The sequence below is a fragment of the Egretta garzetta genome, unplaced genomic scaffold, assembly GCF_000687185.1.
Source record: "Egretta garzetta isolate BGI_Z169 unplaced genomic scaffold, ASM68718v1 scaffold620, whole genome shotgun sequence".
Taxonomy (NCBI): Eukaryota; Metazoa; Chordata; class Aves; order Pelecaniformes; family Ardeidae; genus Egretta; species Egretta garzetta.
Window position 1 is genome coordinate 558,013 of NW_009258309.1, and position 20,704 is coordinate 578,716.

The following is a 20,704-nucleotide window of genomic DNA, read 5'->3' on the forward strand; positions in this document are numbered from 1 at the left end:
TTCCTTTAAACACTGAAAAGCAACAAAACCAAGAATTTCCTATAGGTAGCGCAAACTGCCAGTATTTCAAAAAAAGGTTCAGCAACAGGTGTTCCAATTTTATAGTATCCCAGCAGAGTTTACTAGGCATTTGGACTGAATATTTACCTCTTAGAAGGCTGGAATGTAAGGCATTTCTTCAGTAGAGCTATGATATTTTCAGAAAGGTCCTGGAACATAAGAAAAATATGGAGGAGGTCTGTTTATTACTGTCTTAATTCAGCAAGCCACTTAACTCATACTTAACTTTTAACATACAGGCTATTCCTTTGAGAGCAATAACATTTCACACCTACACATATGAGGTTAGCTGTGTCAGATCAAAATGCTGGTGAAGTAATTCTCACCACCCAACCCTGCAACTGCTTTGGGGGAAAAAAATCTGAAAAAATTGCAATGTATGCAGCTTTTTATTTTAATTTTTATATTTAGATATTCTGTACCCTGCTTGAAACAATGCAGTACCTGGGAACTCCCTTCTGCTAATAGTCGGAATCCTTTTACACAGCGTCTCAAAATATACACAGCAAAATTCAGTGATTAATTCTGGGGGTGGGGAGAAGTTGAACTGCATAGACCTACACTATTAGAACGTGTAAAGTGGATGAGACAGAAGACAAAATTTCTAGAGGAAAAATACTTACCTCCCAACACTTTAAAGAAAAATTGTAACTTATTAAGCTATCCAGAGAGCATTAACATTTATTGAGACTGACAGTAGTTTTAGGAAAGAAAATTATCAGTACTGGCTATTTGAAAGGATCTTAGATACGTAGTTTAGGCTTCAAAATTTTTCCTTGTACTGCAATACACCAAGTGTCCAAAAAAGCTAAAAAAAAATATATATGCAAACTACTATACAACAATAATAAAATGTTTTGGATAAGACAGCATAGAGGAGCAAACTAGTTCCACAAACCTTAATAATATCAAGGCAACCATGTTCTTCAGCCAAGACAGTTACTATATCATCTACACAGCCTTTGAAAAACAAACAGAACAATAAAAAGTTAAAGACTATGAATAAAGTGATACCAATTAAACAGGATATCAGATAAAATGCCACCTCAATAAAACACACTTAACTTTGGCTTTTTATTGACATTGCCACATCACCTGAGAGTGAATTCTCAACATTAGAAATTAAAATTATTATTCTCACCTATGCAGACAGAAAATTGAAGCCTAATAAAGCTAAGTAGCACATCTAATTTAACAGTGAAAATCTTTTTGCAGGCTTAGTAAAACCAGAGTGTCAGTCTCTGCCAAATAAATTAAAACAGTCTTTTGACTTATTAAAAAAAACCCAACCCTTGAAGAACTTAAAAATACCTGCATTAAAAAGTAATATTAATTTTGTTGCGACTTGCAGATAATACTATCAGTATTTTATACCTTGTTTTCAACACATTGTTGAGAAAATAATTCCCAAGTCAGGACATGAATGTTTTTCAGTGGATAAAGGTTACTAATAACTTGCATTCAACTTGAAGGGGACTGAAATGCTTCAGGAAGCTCTGTTAACAAATCACTTACCGAAACAGTCAGAATTTCAGCAGCCAAGCACTAACTGCTGAATGATAAAGATGCTTCTGCTGACAGTAACTAACTTTAACAGTATTATTATTTGCTCTGTATAATAACAACTTACTGATAAAGCTTCAGATTGCAAATTCATGTCCTTCTCCTCCCCATATATAAGCTCCACAAGAAATCAAGTTTTAAAATCCACAAAATAGTCCCATTTCCAAGTAAAAATTCCACATCTACAGTAATGTTTTATAGTTTGTAGGTGAAGCCAAAACCAAAAGCCTGGATCCAGTAATACGGTTCTCAGCCCTCTTTTTATTTTCTTTCTTCCTACTTGGGTCCTGCTTCTCCCTGCCTGGGGTTTGGTACACAAGGACTGATAGTGCGGGGACAGTTTTTGTTAGCGTCATACAATTCCTACCTCATTTCAGAAACCTCCTGCAACTCAAAAATCAAAATGACAGCCTTTCCTGAACATGTTTTTTATAGTTTGCCCTTATTCTAACATACTCATAGCTCTTCTGCAAAGTTATTTTTCCTGGCACCCACCTTTGTACCTTCCCTAGACAAGCAAACATGCTTCAAATGCCTATTTAATTCTGGAGATGAAACCTGACAAATGTAAAGTGCCTTAGGTCTGAGCATCACAAGCTGACTAGTCTGTAAAACTCTAATTATAGGACTGCTTAGAAACTTAAAAAATTGATTTTGTGCTACTTACCTAACATAATTATAAATTTCAATCTTTCTGCTATTTCCAAACTCTGGAATAATTTTCTCCCCTAAACGAATAACAGAAATCAACAGTTGAATGCCACCACACAAAAATATTTAGATAGCATACACACACATCTATATACAAAGATGGTGAAATAAGCTTCTACACATGAATTTTAGATTTAGGAAAACTATCTGTTAGAACTGAAAACATTGTTTACCCCAGCTACAGCGGAAACAGTTTCATGCCATCATAAAGAAAACATGTATCATTTATAACGTCTCTTAGCTGGAACAAATGCAAAATCAAAAAAAATATGCAAAACAAAGGCCCAAGCTGCCTTAGCAAACCTGCAGGTTTATTATTAATTCAGTAACAGGCTTTCAAAAACTGTGTTTTTTCCAACGTGAGCACAAAGTTAATTAATTACTAAACATGGTAATCATCATAGTTTGTATTATTGTACAGTGCTTTTGAGAAGTCATCTGAAAATCCCTTTAAAGCTGTTTCAAAAAAATATCATTATTGCATTTTTAAGAAAATGTATTTCATCAAAAAAATAAACAATGATTTATGAACACTATGTAAATTTATGGAAGAGCAGAATATACAAAAGAAGACTATTTCCAATGTCCCGATCTAATCACCATTTAAAACAGGTTCTTGACCATGCAATTGTCTGACAATTTAGTTATCTTATATAATGAGACTAAATATCAGTGTTGAGGTATTTGCTAGATCATACCTCCCTACAGAATGTTGCTGTCTTTGAATGAAAGACCACCAGTTTAACATATACAAATAGTAAAGCTTATGTTGTCATAATTTATTTCAATTTCTAGAGTCAAATAAGCATTTTCCAAATAAACCCTTCATTCTGTACAGAAGCTTTTTAAACTCTGGTGATAAGGCAGATTCTCCCTTATCCTCATCTCCATGAAAATTTACTAGTTTCTCGTCCTTTCCAAGGAGAATGATGGCATGACAGCAATGGTTATTTCATGCTTAAAAGCACAATTAAAACAACAAATTATCTAGAGAAACTTCTTGGTTCAGAAGCTATTCCTTGCTAGGAATTCAATCATACAACTACATTATTGTGGCTTAACAGGCAGCTGCCCTTCATGGTTAATACGTATCTACTCATACCAAGCCAAGACACATCCTACTACTTGAACCACCACCAATACTGTCCAGGTAGAAGCACTAAAATATTCAGATATTTGGACTCTGGTGATGGGCAGTGCCTTTAACCCCATACTCAAGAGCAATCAAGTTGATGTAACTATTCCCCAAGAGTCACAATTGAGAGAATTATCCTCTTACATACCATGCAAAGCTCAAATAATATTATACCAAGAGACCACAGATCTGATTTAGGGCCAGAAGGCAGAGGCTTCTCACACTGAGTATGATCACTTGGTTTGACTATTCCCTGTGCAATTACTTCAGGTGCCAGATACGATGGGTACCTAGAAAGATGCAGCAACATTAAGTAATATTCTGTCTGTCCAAAAAACCTACCTTTCAGTTACAGTAATCAAAATAATTTTGCATTCTGAGAAACTAGAATTCACAGCAATGCAGATTGTTCTATTTCATTCAGTGAAAATCTACACATTGCAGCAAAGTTTCACTCCAATTGCAAAGTACACAGTGCCCACTACATAAAAGATCAAATCTTAATCACTAGAGCTCTGTCTTTTTGTGAGAGGAAATAACAGCACCTTTCAAAATAGTATATCTACATATCTCAAAGAAAAAGCATATTGAGTTTCAGCACTAGTACATTAAATAAACGTATCCCAGACCCATATTTGAGGGTGGTGGCAGTATTCCCCTCCACTGAGAGTGTTCCCATCAAATAACTTCTGAATTTGTAAAAAAGTAACATAAAGTGTTGAGGACATTCTACCTGCTGCAAGGTGATTCTAAAATAACATTACAGCTTTTTCTGTCAACAATTAATTATAATACTTAAAAAAAATCTGAAATCCCCTTTTGAAGGGAAACATCATTACTTGTTTTGGGCATGTCTTTTGGGCATGGCTCAGTATTTCCACTGTAAATAACATGACACCTCAAAAAACCAAAAAGTGGAAAGGAAACACTTTGGCTAGACAGTAAGATCAATTGAAAATTAATCACAAAACAATAAAGAAACAAGAGGTCTACAGCAGCATGCAACAGCGAAGCACTGGTTGTGCTTTTTCCCAAAATTGAAATCAGATTGTACCTCCAGAATCCAAGTCACAGGGAGCTACTAGCATTTGAAGGCAAATCTAGGCAACAAGGACTGACATCACATAGTTATAGTAACATGCTCGCATGCACCCCTTCTCTGTCCTTCATTAATTTCACCTATTCAGATGATAATCTCTTCAGTGACATTATCAGAAGACATTATCAGTAAGGGTTGTATGCAACAGATAGGAATTAAAACAGCAACCTATAACCTGTGCATACAACACATTTTTGAAGATGATTCCTCAGAACAAATATATTACCTGAAAAAATGCATCCCTGATATATTTGTATTGTGTAGCTACATCCTTACCCTATAGGAAAATCAACATCAACACCTTGAGCAGTCATATGGTAGAGTCCAAATTTAGCCAACTTCACATGTCCCTGAAAAGGAAAAAATAAATGATCAAGAACAGCAGAATTTGACATTGGAAGAATCTATATTTAAGTAAAAAAGAAGAAGAAAAATTAGTCATTTCAAGTTGCATTAGCTGTCAGAAGACAACAGATACCTATAAAAATTCACCCTCCTACATTTCTGTCTCATCTATTACACAGAACTCCACTGCAAGTTAGTAAGGTTCTTATTTCTAATGCTTTTACATTCCAAGAGCATTAAGTAATCACCTTGTTCGGAACACACAAGAAAATCAGAACTTTTAAAGTTACAGTACATTGTAAGTAAATTAAAAAGGCTTAAATACTCTATTGAACATTTTTCCTGTTTGAAAACTGTTCAAAATCTTGTTTGAATCCTAGAACTCCCTAAGTATCACCAGCATTCCCTCACCTTTTCCATTTGCTCAGCCTTGCTCCTCCAGTCCTTCCCATCAACTCATCACTACCTTGCTCTACTTAACTGTATCAACACATATTTCAAACAAACAAGTTTTCCAGGTGCTTGCTTTTATTCTGTGGAGTTAGAAAGCTAACACCAAAGCAACAAAAAATAGGCATAGGAGTTGAAGTATTGTTTTAGCTGGATTTTGAATTATACTCGGCCAGCCTGCAGATGGCACAACAGTGAAGGCTATATCAGCAAGTGATTCCAAGTGCAGGGGAAAAGTTTAGAAGTTTATGGTCTCATGGCCCCCTTTTGTTCTTTTATTGATTTTAGGAGTATCTTAAAATCCTAAAGTATTTTTGCTTGTTAGAGCATTATTATGATTTTCATTTATTTACAAGTATATAAAAGATAGTGTTCCTTTCTTCCTTCTTCCTCTTTTCTTTTTGCCTTCCAAGGGGAGGATCTAGCTAGTCTATCTATATTGAGTAAGAAGGGGAACGAGAGAGGTGTTATGCAGACAGGCTAAGCTCTTTAGCTGTCAGTTGAGATGAAGCGACTTCTCTGAGTACCACAGCAGCTATTACTTTCTCTCATCTTTTATGAGCAGAACCTGTATTCCACCCTGCCAACTCAATAGTCTGTGAAAACAGAATTGAAAGACACTGGAATTAATTTAACATGAGCAAAGAAATATGTTGATATCTTAAAAGTCAAATATCAGATCACCATGAAACAGAGGAAATATTATTAACAGCTAATTAGCCAGAAGAAATATTTTCCTATTCAAGCAGCTAGGAAGGTCTTGTAACTAATTACAATGATGACAAGTAGAGTTGGATTACCATCTTAAGAAGAAAAGGGTGAAAAAAGTGGTTTGGCATAGAAGAAAATGGGAAAAGAGAAAAATAAAATCTGAAATACATTTGAAATTTAGGAAATGGGGGGAAATCTGTAGTTTAAAACACACAAACAAAACCAACACCTTTCCAGATATGCAATTTCTTCCCCATCAGGAGGACTATGACTGCCCAGTCTCCACATATGACATAGCATGCTACTTGTCGGCAGCAAGAAGAAAAAACCAAACAAACCCATAGATTTATTCCTGCAGCTGTACCTTTCGATCCAAAAGAATATTGCAAGGGGAGAGTGCTCGGTGGACCATTCCATGTTTGTTCATATATTGCAAACCTTGCAAAACCTCATATGCAATGCATAAGATCCTTGAAGAACTGAAAAAAAAAACCAAATCATGTTATATTGAAGTTCCCCTTTTTAATTTGTAAATATGTAGTGTTCCACAGCTATTCCAAACACAAGTGAGACATTTACAATTCCAGAACAGTTTAAGAGATCAACACTGAATATGGTAGGATATATTCAGTGCCATACACAATTCCTAAATATCCCACAACTAGGTTTCTTCACCCTGAACTGGTCCTTAAAAACATCAGAAAATGGTGACAAAGTTTAAAATACTCTCTGTGATAGGAACTATGACATATACCTCAACTTATTGGGGAAAAAAAATCCCAACCCTCCTTTATTTTTATTTGTTCTTCCTAAGTCTGTTATTGATGTTCATAGAAAAGTTCAACTGAACATAAATTTTTGAAACTCATATGTCAACACTGGAGCTTATCTAGAAGATAGTGTAGAGGCACAGCTAGATCACACCTATAGTCTTTGGTCATCTCAACATCTAAAAAAGAAACAAAAGAAAGGGCAGAAAACTTCGTTTTCAGCACATTTTGTTTTACAACCTTGGAAGCATCAACCTTGCAGTCTCTGGAAAGAAAAGATGAAGTTTACCATCCAAACCATTTTGACATAGCTATATATTTTGACAAAAGTTATCATCTACTATTAGAACTGACAGAAACAGGAGTTTCTGTGAACAAGTGAACAGGAATTTGTAGAGACCACTAGTATTAGGCTTCCAAAGCGTACCCAAAATAAGAATGGAAGGCACAGACCTACTGTCACCCAGAGAGATTCCCTTTACTTTTTACCCTCCTTGTTTCCTGCCCACTCCCCCTCACAGCATTTTTCAGGTCCCTTTGGCAACACTGTCTCTGAAGACACTGATTTACAAAATGTCCAGAAAACAAAGCATAGCTACTTACAAAGGCCTAATTTTGCATTCCCATTGTTTTTTAATTTAATTGTTAAAGAATAATATACAATAGCATTCTGGACAAGGCTCATGGCTCACCACCTTCCCTTGCTTATTAGTAATTTGCACAACAGCAAAATGAGAAGGAGCATTACAGACCAGTGAGCGTGACAAGCCAGGTAGCAGATTAAACAGCAAAGTTAATTTCTTTATTAAAGCTTTACTAGCTGCTATTCATACCTGACAGAATGCCAAAATTTTGTCAGAAGAGTAAATAGCTAGATTTTAAAAAAACACTATACTTCCAACAAATTCTGAGACCAGGGCAACACAGAAATACTGAAAAGAGCTGTTTTAATAATCATAGAATGTTTTGGGTTGGAAGGGACCCCTAGAGGTCACCTAGACCAACCCCCCTGCAGTGAGCAGGGACACCACTAATTAGATCAGCTTGCTCAGAGCCCCGTCCAACCTGGTCTTGAATGTTTCCAGGGATAGGGCCTCCCTGGGCAACCCATTCCAGTGTTTCACCACCCTCATTGTAAAGAATTTCTTCCTTATATCCAGTCTAAACCTACCCTGTTTTAGTTTAAAACCATTACCCCTTGTCCTATCACAGCTGTCCCTACTAAAAAGATTGTCCCCATCTTTCCTATAAGCTCCCTTTAAGTACTGAAAGGTCACTCCACAGCCTTCTCTTCTCCAGGCTGAACACAATAATTCAAGGCTACCATTAAGTCACCTTACGTGTAGCTATTCTCTGAACTCTAACCTTTTTCCCAGAAGGACAGCTCTGTACTACTTTACACTAGTTGTGAATATACACTTTTAGGTTAAAATTTGAGCACAAAGGGAATCTATTCTAACATATGTCCACACTGCTGTAAGATATATCTTAGATCATAGCATTTGGAAGTGATTCACAAGGTTTTAGCAATTCAACCAAAACCACATGGCTAATAACCACAAAAACAAAACAAAACCCCACAACTATCTTGCTCCTCCCTCACTGGCACTTTTTCTTCCCCATCCCTCCCACCCCCAAATTATACAATACACCACAGCATCAGACACCACTAGCTATGTAGTGTTTCCTCATTCTTGGGTAAAGATAGAACTGTGGTAAAAAATTTACCTCACAGGCCTTCAGCTTCCCTGTATAGTTTTTTGCCTGCAACACAAATATTAATGATAATGGTTGCAGACAGAATCCTCTCTCTTGCTTTTTGCACAGCTTTGCAAAACAAGACTTGAAAAACAAATGGTGGAGAATTCATGTTTCCAGTAAGGAAACAATTGCATGTGAACAGTTAGCACATCATGAGGTAGTTTAGCCTAAGAAGGGTTTCTTTGTATTAAAAACCAAAAGTAAACATAAAGTGCAATTTTTCTGCCATTGCGCCTGAGGAGCACGGTGTGCTCTGGTGGCACTAGGGGGCCTCAGCCACCCATTTATTCTCCATGTTCTCTTGCAATGCATAAAACCAGAACCCGAACAAATGTCTGAAAATACCGCTTTTGGATTCTTTGCTCTTTAAGATAAATCTTCCACGGCATTACAATGACACACGAATGATAAATATTTTTCATTGCACATAATTCTCAGTGTTCTTAAGCTCTTGATGCCACCCTGCTGGGCAGAAGCATTCAGTCAGGTACCTCACCCTCAGGCTGAAGTACATACATCACCGCCCCAGGAGCGAGGGAATGCTGTATAACAAGCTCTTCATAGTGCTGTTGCACATTATCTAGTTATTAGGTAAAACACACTGTGGTTATTACCTGTGAGATTTTCATTTAATTGCAAAGGCCCTGACAACAACACTCATCGCTGTTATGGAGCACAAGAGAGATCTCTGCTTTAAACTCCCCAAGGCCAAATTCAACAGCAGTCCCTTGCCTCACTGGAGATGGCTACCAAGGCTATCCCCTCACTTCAGTGGGACTCAGCTGTCTCCCAGTTTCTATAGCCCCTGTCAACACTATGAGTGTTGCAATGCGGTTCTCCAAGTGCAGCAGGTGTACTCATGAAGCTGCTTCCAGGCTTCAGGTTAAGTTGACCTTTAAAAAACCCCCCATAAACAGAAAAAGAAAACACAGCCCTAAGTGAGGAGGACATTTACGATACCCAATGTTGTGGCGAGGCCTGAGCAGATTCGGAAACTTTTTCCCCAATTATCTGGAAGCCTGTTTCTCAATAGACTAGCTAGTGTCAAACTATGATAGAGGAGTGGTCTAGCCACTGGGGCTCTTGAACTGCAGAGGTTTCAACACCTTCCTTTAACAGGAGATGTGGGGGGAAAAACAACAGCAAAAGCACTAGAAATTACACAGGAGAAAAGGCAGCAAAATGGAGGAATAGCAGGTTTGACACCAACCATCCTACACCACTTACCTAACGACAGCCGTAACAACAGTTGTGTGGCATGAAATACCCTGTTCATCTCAGCAGCTGATGATCACGGTTGTGACTCTAAACTCTTTTGAAGCAAATCTTTCCACTGCTCAAGGCAGTTACACTAGCAGGCAGTAAGTAAAAGCATGAAAGTGTGAGATGCACTTCGACAACTGTCAGATCTGAAGGGGCACTAGTTGTCTTCAGTTTCCTAGTCTCCTAACAAGATTTGTTTTAAGGTTCTTCTCTTCTCCACCAACAGGAGAAAGAGAGAAGCAACAGGAGTTTCCCTGCAAAAGGAACACTCCACAGACGGAACAAAAGGCATGATCTCTCTACAAGTACCAGCGCATTTTCAAGGAGAAGGCTTCACTTCAATCCTCAGTCTAGATACCAACAGGTCTACTCAGCTGTAGCCTACTCAGCTAGACTTTTGGAAAGGGGTTCTCTTCAAGTGAAAGGACTGCACACTGATGTAAAATCAAACTGCTTGGATTTAATCATTGCCTGCTTTTTTCCTGGTTTGGAGCAGAAGAAGTGTATCCATGAAAAGGGGCCATTTTGTGTTCCTTCATTCTAGGAATGAAGAATTAAATGAATATAAGGATTAAAACCAATACCAGGTCTAGGTCTGTAACTTGAACGTATAGAACCATAGCAAAGGAAGCACAAACGATAACTGAATTCCTCCCTCAAAAATTCATCTTGTAAGTACAGGGGGAAAGAAAAAAAAAAATGTCTGCAAGTTGATATGCGCAAGTTCAGCCAACAGTACAAACCCAGCATGGTTAAGAGAGGCATGTGCATGGCATTTGAGGGTGGAGAAAGAAGGGAAGACGACTTAAAAACCCACAAAAATGAGGATTGTTTTATTACCTCCAGAATTTGTCAGGCCAAAAGCTATACCAGACAAATGACTAATTTCCACACTGTAATAGTACACAGGTGGCTGCATTGTGCCTTCACAAAAAACATTAACTTTTCCACTTCGCAGTCAGCCTGATCTCCAGCCTGTTGAATTCTTACTGTTAAGGACACAAAGCCATTTTCTGGAAGTTTACTTCAAGAATAATGAACCTAACCTGTCAGGAAACAGATGTTTTAGCAGAGTTTCAATCTCCTGTGGTACTCCAAACCCACTGATGAAATAATCTGATTGCTTAGGACACTTTTGTCACTTTTTGGATTCAGATAGCGGGGGGAAAAAAAAAATTATTCTTAGTGCACCCACTACAGTCTTCTGACTGAGAACAGCTTCTGGGCCATGGTGAAAGGGAACAGTTGTACCAGAAAAAAAAATGGCATACTGAGAGTCTTACCTTTCTTCAAAAGGATCAGATATTAACAGAGAGAGGGGAAAAGAGGAATTTATCAGGAACCAAGTAAAGACAATAAACCCCTAAAATAATTAGTGAAATGGAGAGCTAAGTGAGCATACTCACCCAGTAGTAACAGAGCAGTACCTGAGAATAAACATTTAGGGAGAACTGCCCAAGCCATAGATCAACATAAGATCAAACAAAAAAGGTTGGAAATACATTTAGAAATCAGAAAGTTTATGACAGGAAGGTGGGATTCTGAATTCTTGCAAAAAAAAAAAAAAAAAACAACCCAAACCAACAATATTACCTATAGCATTATTCAGTTCGAATATTTATTTATTAACTTATAATTTGTGATTATTAAGGGGAATGATAATGCAACTGCTTGTAGAAGGAGGAAGCTGGACGCCAAGATAGAATGCTCTAGAACACAAAACTTTCTGCAACTGATTATTTCCATTTTAGGTAAAATTCCTGGTCTTCCAAACCCTAGGAATGGTCATACTAGTTCACACCAAAAACTATTTCAGACCACTATCCTGTTTCCAAAAAGATGACAGGCAGACGCCTAGGAGAGAGGGAATACAGAGCAAGCATATATGAAGCATCCAAGTGTTTCCTGATATTCTCCTGGCTTCCAACCTCTTTTAATTCAAGCTTGCTTCTGGTTGGTTTGGGTTTTTTTGTTTGGTTTTTTTTGTTGGGTTTTTGGGGGGTTTTTTGTTTTTTTTAAAAAAGCCTCCTGAGCATCATGTCTGACAATGTCAGAATGTAACGTAACCTCTGCAAGCCTTAACAGCTCTCATAACAGGATACCTATTATTCCAAGTCTTTCATCCTTTTTTTTTTCACAGAATATTGCCCATGAGTTACTGTGGAAATTCACAGCCACCAAGTATTCTGTTGGTAAGATCTCCTTGCTGTCTCTTTTATCACAAGGTTCTCTTTATGGTGCTCTGTTGCTCTAACTTCCAGAAAGCCAATTTTAAATTTCAGCTTCAAGCAAAGAAAACAATTGCTTAACTCCAGAGTAGGAAAAGTGATTTTGGAAAAATGCATTTGACAGCCAGCAGCAGTAGTCCCTACATATACCACAGATTGCCAAAGGGAAAATAAAAACTACTTGATGCATGACATCTTGAATACTTAAGAACAAGAGGATTGTAGATCAGACATTGGAAACTGGAGATGGGTGGGGTCAGGAAACTTGACCTATTAAACGGCTGGAATAAAAGAATTCCAACATGAGAAAAGAAATAACGAAGAGATAAAATTTCAGTGTTCATGTCAGAATCATGGAAGTTACGGTTCACACAAGTTTCTTTTCCTCCAGTTTAAAGGAAAATTAATGACAATCTGCACATGAATTCACTGTATTCATCATCTTTAACAGAAGTGCATTTATGGCCTTAACTGGAAATACATCTTCTCCATCCTTTTTGGTGCTGCAATAAAATAGTTTAACATGGAAGAGTAACCAGGTATCTAAAAAGGTCTTCCTGCCTGCTTACTGTATCCAGTCCTACCTTCTCCTAGACAAAGCAATCTCCCCTTCTGATGACTTTGACCCAGGCAGCTGTAGCTATTGCGATGTAGTTAATCAGAACCCATAGATGTACCTGGAGGGTAGTACAGAAGCAAAGATAACTAGGGCTGGAGGAAAAGTGGTGGCAGCAGCAAAATCTTGGGGAGAGGAGAAATATTTCTGGTTGCTACAAATGCATTTGTGGTATTTTTAACTGATTATGGCCAGGCATACATTTCACTTGCTTTCATGCCATTTTAACAGCCAACATGGAGTACCTAATCCATTTTGTAGAAGAAAGCTGTCCCTGGAACATACTGACAATGTAATCAACACTTAATGTACTATTTAGAGTATTTCATCTATTCTGTCACTACAAGAAGGACATTGAGGCCCTGGAGCATGTCCAGAGAAGGGCAAGGAAGCTGGTGAAGGGTCTGGAGCACAAGTCTTATGGGGAGTGGCTGAGGGAACTGGGGTTGTTCAGCCTGGAGAAGGGGAGGCTGAGGGGAGACCTTATCACCCTCTACAAACTACCTGAAAGGAGGTTGTAACAAGGTGGGTGTTGATCTCTTCTCTCAAGTAACAAGTGATAGGATGAGACAAGATGGCCTCAAGTTGCACCAGAGGAGGTTTAGATTAGATATTAGAAAATTTTTTTCACTGAAAGGGTTGTTAAGCATTGGAACGGGCTGCCCAGGGAAGTGGTCGAATCCTCATCCCTGGAGGTATTTAAAAGACGGGTAGACGAGGTGCTTAGACAGGTACATTGGGCTCGATGACCTTAAAGGTCTTTTCCAACCAAAGGATTCTATGATCTAGTGAAATGAACAGAGGCTCCACTGGAATTTGAAACAACACAGGACTGGCATCAGAAAGCAAGCCTCATCATCTACTTAACTATAGAGCGCCCTGTAATTTTTGTACCTACTGGAGACGTGTATGTGGATTAGTGTTAAGTCATGCTTCTTCAATGCAGTGGCAACTCAAGGCAAGAGGAAATTTATAACAAAACCTGGAACTAGAACATTTTGACTTCCCCCAGGAAGGCAGAGCAAGACCAAACAGGATAAGATTATTCTGATGATACCAAGTTCTCTTTCCTCAGACTTAGAACTCATAGATATATACACAGAGATGCATGCTTAAGGAAGTCCTTTATCAAGTCTGTGCATCTTGTTCTAACATTTTATTATTGCTGTAAACAAGTAAACTCTAGAGGAAGAAAACCTCAGCAACCAGGAGTCTTAAGAAGCTTATGGCACTGATACACAGGAGCAAAAACATGGGTTTCCTTTCCAAAGATGAGTGTCAGACAGGGTCTGCCCTGAGGAAGCACACCAGAGCAACACAAACCAGCAATGTCATCATCAATCACTACCCCAGAACTTGCGAAACTAACACGCATTTGGAATTCAGGAAGGAGATTCATCACAAAAAATTGTGTCTGTTCAAAGTGGAACGGAACCAGGTTGTGAACAGATGTAATGTTTCTGAACTCATAAAAGTGACAATATTTCAATACAAGCACAACTATAAAACAAAGAAAATGACATTTGCAGTTAGTTCCATTACCGCCAGCAATGCAGATTGACTGGTTAGGAGTGGTGTGGCCAAGTGGTTACAGCAAAGTATAAAGTTTGGGTATAATCCCAGCTGAGACAATCACTATACTGACCTCAAGAAAGCCATCTGACCTCCTTATGCCTCAATCAACCAGCTGGGAAACTGGATAAAAAGCAGGACTGGGTTGAAAAACAGATGTGCAGATAAATTGGGTCTTCCTGGGTAAATAAATTACCAAATACCCTATACAGAACATAAAGAGTTTGATGCAGGTGGGAATGGTTTATTTAGCACTTTATTATGTGTTTGATTAAAAAAATGGCACTAGGGACCAAGATTGTAAACACTGCCAATTTATTTGGAAATGCATTCACATTATCAGAATGAAATGAACTGGAAGGGAATGCAACAAGCAGAGAATACAAGACAAAAAAAAAAGAATTTTATAGGCAGAGTCCTCAGGAAGTCTCTAACTCATGCACAGAGGTATTTCACACAGGATATCTTCAACAAGTTCATATTGCTCATCTGAGGAAACTCAAAAAGTCTTTTCATTCCTTTTTTAAAGTTCTAAGCGGCAAGCATGTCTTTAAAAGCAACATGAATTATGTTACATTTTTATGAAGGTCTCAACTTGTATGATAAAAAGTCCATAAAACAATGGATGAAGGTGCAGATAAAGAAGAACTTCATATATAGAGCAGACTGCACACAAAGATTTTTAATAGGTCGTTTTTTTAGATAATTATCACTCTGAATGATTTAAGTGTATCTGCTCCTCATAAAGCACAAATTTTAAAACATTGCACCTTGAATTCCTTTAAGACATCCGGCATTCATCCTGTATATTGGGGGAGCAAATGCACAAAGTCCTTTTCAAAAGTAAGCACACCTTATAAAGCACCACCTTAATGAAACCTCTAGTGCCATTTGGCTCAATGTACAGAAGGGGAAAGATGCATCCACATTCCCACTTTTTGATCTTGCCACTGACGAACTTCCAATAAGTCATTTTTTGCATCTAAGCCTCAGCTGGCTCATATGTAAAAGGTATAACGATACTTTTCATTGGACCAAAAAAGTGCAATGAAATAAAATTTCAGTCACCACACGTAAAGATTAGGTAAAGTAGTCCTCATTTAAAACCAAATCACAGACTCTACATTCTTATCACAGACTGTACATTCTGAGATAAATAACACAACAGAACTAGCTGCACAGGTCACAATAAGAGAAAAAGAGTCAATGGGATGAAAACCAAGACAATTACCTCAAAATATCCAATAAAGAACTTAAGTTCAATAGCATTATATACATGTATCATACGTCACACTGCCAACATTTAATTAAAGGAAACAAAACATCTCATTCTCCTCTCCTTCTCCAGAAAGAGTAAACTGGTAAAATGTAGTAGAATTAAGATCAATTGAAGTCAGATCCCCAAAAACCTTTATTTTGTTTTCTTTTGGACTTCATCTGAGCAAAATACATGCAATCTTAAAAGGCCACACATTTTGCGATCAACAATCCTGGCAAGGTCTATCACAATCTTGAGAGACTCAGGAAACCAATGAGATGACATAAAAAAAAGCAAATAAGGGAATTAACTGCAGCTAGGATACTCGTCCTTTACAATAAAAGGCACCACATCAGATCTTCAGCTGCTTGGGAATGTCTTGTTAAGTTAGCTCCAAACCAGGCACCAAACCCCATGCTCTAGGCAAGGACTATCATTCCTTTGCATGTGAATACACCAGCATCTAAATGTCTAGGTACAGGGTATATTAAGTTTCAGCTCGCTAAGTATAGAGGCCTTGACATTTGTCTATTAAACATTCACTATGCAGTAAATGGTACAAGTTGCAGTATTACCAGAGTCTTAAACCATGCAATCATTGACGAAAAAGCAACTTCTAAAGATGCATGACAAATGGTCATAATCACAATAGGCAGCACCTATTTCCTTACCTTCCTTGTTAAAGTGAAAGATGTACCTGAAAAACAATTGTTGTTTGCATGCTGAAATGCCAGCTGGCAACTACACACCAGTGTCTGGCTTGGACCCTATGCTTTTGAAGACACCCAAGTTCATAAGCAGTCTGAGAGTGACTTTTGTAGCAAGCAAACTTTGCTTGCTTCCTAAATCCTGCCCTATCACAATTCTTACACAGTAACAATCTTTTCAGACTTAAACCTAATATACATGTTTAAATAGAAAATAGATGACAAAAAATAATAGACCTAGCAAAGGTCACATCTAAATTATCTCAGTTTGGAGAGTTAAGGGTAAAATAAAATCATATGTTGGGATTTTTCACCATAACCCTTGTTATGACAGCAAACCCAACAGCTTTATACCATGGGAAACCATTAGAAAAGGTGGATGCCTGATTCAGAATGACTAATAACTAAATAATTTTAAAAAGGAAGCCACCAGATCCACACCTTCACAAGTCTGACTTCAAAAAAAATATAGTGCTACTGCTACAAGGAGAGGGTGGGAAGGATTACAAAAGCTCACGGTTACCGCCATATAGGCAAGATTTTTCTCTCAAGGATAAAGAAAATATTCTGAAGTGACCAAACTGTACTAACCTGGCATTCTAAAAAAAAAAAAAAAAAAACCAAAAAACTGCAACACAAAATGATAGTTACAATACAATGGCAAGAGTAGGCAACGCTGACCTTGCAGTGAAAAATTACAGAAAAAGAGTATGAATGCATGAAAAAGCATTTCAAAGTCCATGTGATCCCTGTAACTCACTAGTGACAGCACATCCTTTCAGCAGATATGGCAGTGTAAAAGGTGGTTACAGACTTGGGAAAGTGGGTATCAAGCATCAAAGCAAGGTGCTCCACAAAACATTTTCATTATCCCTCACTGCAGCATTGCACTGCTGTGAAATTTTGCTGATGCACAACTTGACAAATTCAGAATTTTTGTAATGTAGAAAAGTTAAAGAAATTGAGGAAATCTATTTCCATTTCCTACAAAAAAATCTCTGAGGAACATAAACAGCAAAGATGACAGCCAAGAAGTATTCTTGCTTTGATACCACTTTTACACCAGAAAAGTTAAGATTCAGTTAACACATGTTAGCAACTTCCATACAACCAGAAGGCTGTGGAGATCTGGAATACTTTCATACCTGAGAAACACAGTTATGTTAAGGGTCAAATCATTGCAACCCCCTTCAAACCAATGATCGAAAGGGGAAGTTCTCCATCTGCATGCTTCACACTTGCTGTGAAGACATTGTTTCCAATGGCTGAAGTTGGCACATGAGACTATCAAATCCAGGTATCAGTCAATGCACTCTCTACACAAAAATCCTATTTTGAGCTGGAGATCTCTAACCAATACTCATTTAACAGAACATAATTTGGCCTATTACTCTTTTCTACCACTACAGATGGTTTGAAACTATTACTAACATAAAATGATGACTTCAATGAGACCAAATTTACAGAACCTTATTCTTCCACTTTTTTCCCCTCAAAAACATATTAATGATTTAAGAAAAAATTATATTTTAAATAAGCTTACATTATATATTGGCAATTACATAGTGTAATGTAAGCTTTTTTTTAAAAGTATAATTTTTAAGTGTAAGTGTTGACTTAATGTCAATTATGACCTCATGCATGTTTGAAGTGCTCTTTCAAGGGGAAGAACACAATAAAATCATTTTTTTATAGTCACCACAATCATTCACCATAAAGATTTTAAACAAGATGATTTCTACTCACCCTATTTATAGTCAGATGATATCTTTAATGATTGCTGAATCCACACAAAAATAGCGTTTAATACCCAGGCATTAATTTCTAATGGAACCAACGGAGTTATCAGAAATTATAGTAATTAACCTAAACTGCCCATCCTGTGTTGTTAGTCCACCAATGAATACCCAAAAGTTACTCAAAGCTTTCAATACTACATTTAAAATAGGCATTACCATGTGCTTGTTCAGCAGCGATTGTGTAAAGTCAGCAAGTCTCAGTACTATTTGCATTAGTCACTCAAAATTACTGCTTTTCAAAGGTTTGCTGACAGGATACTGCTGATTAATTTCATCACTGCTTTTCTGCCTCCTCCCATTAAGAAAAGAGGTAATATTGCACAGTTTGCTAGTATGATCTTTGCCAGGAAAAAAGGGAAGTGGGGAGGGTGGGAGGATATATATAATATACAGTTAGTAGCTTAGTGCAGCTTCCTTCCATACACCAAGGCCAGAAGGAAAACATTTTCTTAATCAAAGGCACAGCCATGTACATAAGCATAGCATCAGTGGGCCACCTCAGATCATACGTTTGAAGCACTGTCTTAATAAAACAAATGTTCATATGCTTGTGGTACATTATTTTCAGATACTAAGGTAGCATCTTTTCACCTTGACCTGCTATACCATTCAGGCTTAGCTCAACAGGATGGCAGAATATTCTTCTCCGGCCACCGCTGTCTTTATCCAGACAGAACTCAAGCCTCATAAACTAGAAGCTGTAACTGAATACCCACTTTATAAAGATAACTGTGGTTTTACTAGGGCTGAGGATTTTCTGCAACAAACATCAGTATCACAGCAAGATTTCTTCAGAAACAAACACCAAGACAGCAACATTTTTAAGTTCTGATGGGGAGTGGGTCATAATCTACACTTGTTCTTAGGAACAACTCTGTGACCATGTCATTACAAGACTAAAGGTCTTGTCAGACTTTCAGCTGTGAACAGAGGGATTATTTTGAGGTATCATCACTAAGAGGAAGCTTTCTAGAAAGTTTTTGCTTGGAGTGACATTATTCACAAGAAGAAGTTAAAGATACTTTATTTTGAAACGATACTTTTGGTTCAGTATTTCAGCAGGCACTTTCATTCCTATATTATATAGTCCTTGATCTAAAGCAACTGTATGCACTGAAATAAATTAATTGAGGAATATCCACAGAATTCCAAGTCTGCTTTAAGCATTCTCTATAAAAAAAAAAATTAATCCATTTTTTAGCTTAAGCCAATTTGCTTGCATATAAGCTTCTCTGCTTATAAGAACATGCATATGCACAGCACACACAGAGGACTGTAACAGTGGTTTTACAGTGCTAAACATTATTTTTCCCCCATAAAGAAAAGCAAACACACTGTTTTATTAATTTTGTAAATACCACACCAGCAAAATAGCTGAAGTTGGCTTACACCAGTTGTTTATCAACTTTGATAAAATTACAAGAGCAGAAGAAAAATGAGATTTCAGAAATCACTACAAAACAAGACCAAGAGAGGGTTGTCTGCTCAGGACTGGATAGAAAATTTGTACAGAAAGGCACCAAATGGCTAGGCATAGCCTAAGTATAGGAAAGAAACATGTCTCCAACACTCATCTCATTTTTCATTGTCATCATATTAAGTCTGCGGATCTCTGAAGATCAAAGTGTCTGAATAGTTAAAATAAAAAAAATAGAAAAACCCCAAACCAATGCCTAGATTTCCTCTAGTGTGTTTTAAACCTGAATTACTACTTCTGAGAACTACAAAATATTACTGATAGGAGTCAGGAAAGAATTCATGTGCCTGCCTTTCTATTTTATCACAAACTCGTGCAAACGTCAGTTATGTCTGGAAGCCAAACATAAATTAATCACAGAGCAAGCAGGCACTGCACAATTCAGAGTTTTCCTTATCTTTGAACCTCTCCCAGCTCGGACAGATGTGCCACTCCTCACTACGCTGGAAGAGAACAGAACAGATGAGCTCCTGGAAACCCAGCTTTTATACTCAGGCACTCAAAGCAATGGGCTCCTAACTATTAAAATACTACCCGAATTCAAAGATCATCTATTATCAATTACTGTGTAATGTGGTTAAGAAAGAAAATGTTAGTAACAATGGGATTCTCAATGCCATGTCTTCTGCTCCTGAATAAATCCAACATTTTTTTCCCTTTGTTTGGGCATTAAAAAGAAGTGCAGTGCACAAAAAGCTAAAGGAATTCTCAAAACACTCAGACGATGAAAAAACTGAGCGCTTCTCTTCTTCAAAGACCTAAAAGCTGAAGAACTGAGCTCCCTCTAAGAATTTAGCTTCTCTGAGCAGAACAGTCTTCTTGCACACATAAGTTAGTGCAAGCAGCAGCCAAGGAATAATCTAAGAGGTTAAAGATGATCTTGTGACTATGACACAAGAATCCTCAGGTGAGAAGGAAGTCTGCATTGAAAGTAGGTGTTATCATTCTGTTAAAAAAATCCCCGAACACACACAAAAAAGTTTTCTATGGTAGCAAATGGTCAAGAAAATAACACAAGAACAAGTGTTCAGAATTTTAAGAACTTGCATGAGGGCTATAAATGTTATGCCATCTCACTATAGCTGCTCAGAACACAAGTGAGCAACCTCACAGGTACTATATTTAAAACTAAAGAACGTGTAGAGATTACTGAGGACATAATTATCCCCCCCCCCCCCA

General features: G+C 37.5%; 1 protein-coding gene across 4 annotated transcripts in view; it reads right to left on the reverse strand.

The window, feature by feature from the left end:
• The window catches only part of TBCK (TBC1 domain containing kinase), a 113,261-nt gene that overhangs the window by 79,040 nt on the left and 13,517 nt on the right, over positions 1-20,704 (reverse strand). For all 4 annotated transcript variants that reach the window (XM_035894718.1, XM_035894727.1, XM_035894711.1 and 1 more), the window contains exons 4-9: positions 6,439-6,553; positions 4,845-4,918; positions 3,618-3,759; positions 2,291-2,351; positions 959-1,020; positions 148-209 (exon numbers count right to left, since the gene is read on the reverse strand). In XM_035894718.1, the coding sequence (XP_035750611.1) occupies positions 148-209; positions 959-1,020; positions 2,291-2,351; positions 3,618-3,759; positions 4,845-4,918; positions 6,439-6,553 (516 nt within the window). The remainder of the gene's footprint in view (positions 1-147; positions 210-958; positions 1,021-2,290; positions 2,352-3,617; positions 3,760-4,844; positions 4,919-6,438; positions 6,554-20,704) is intronic.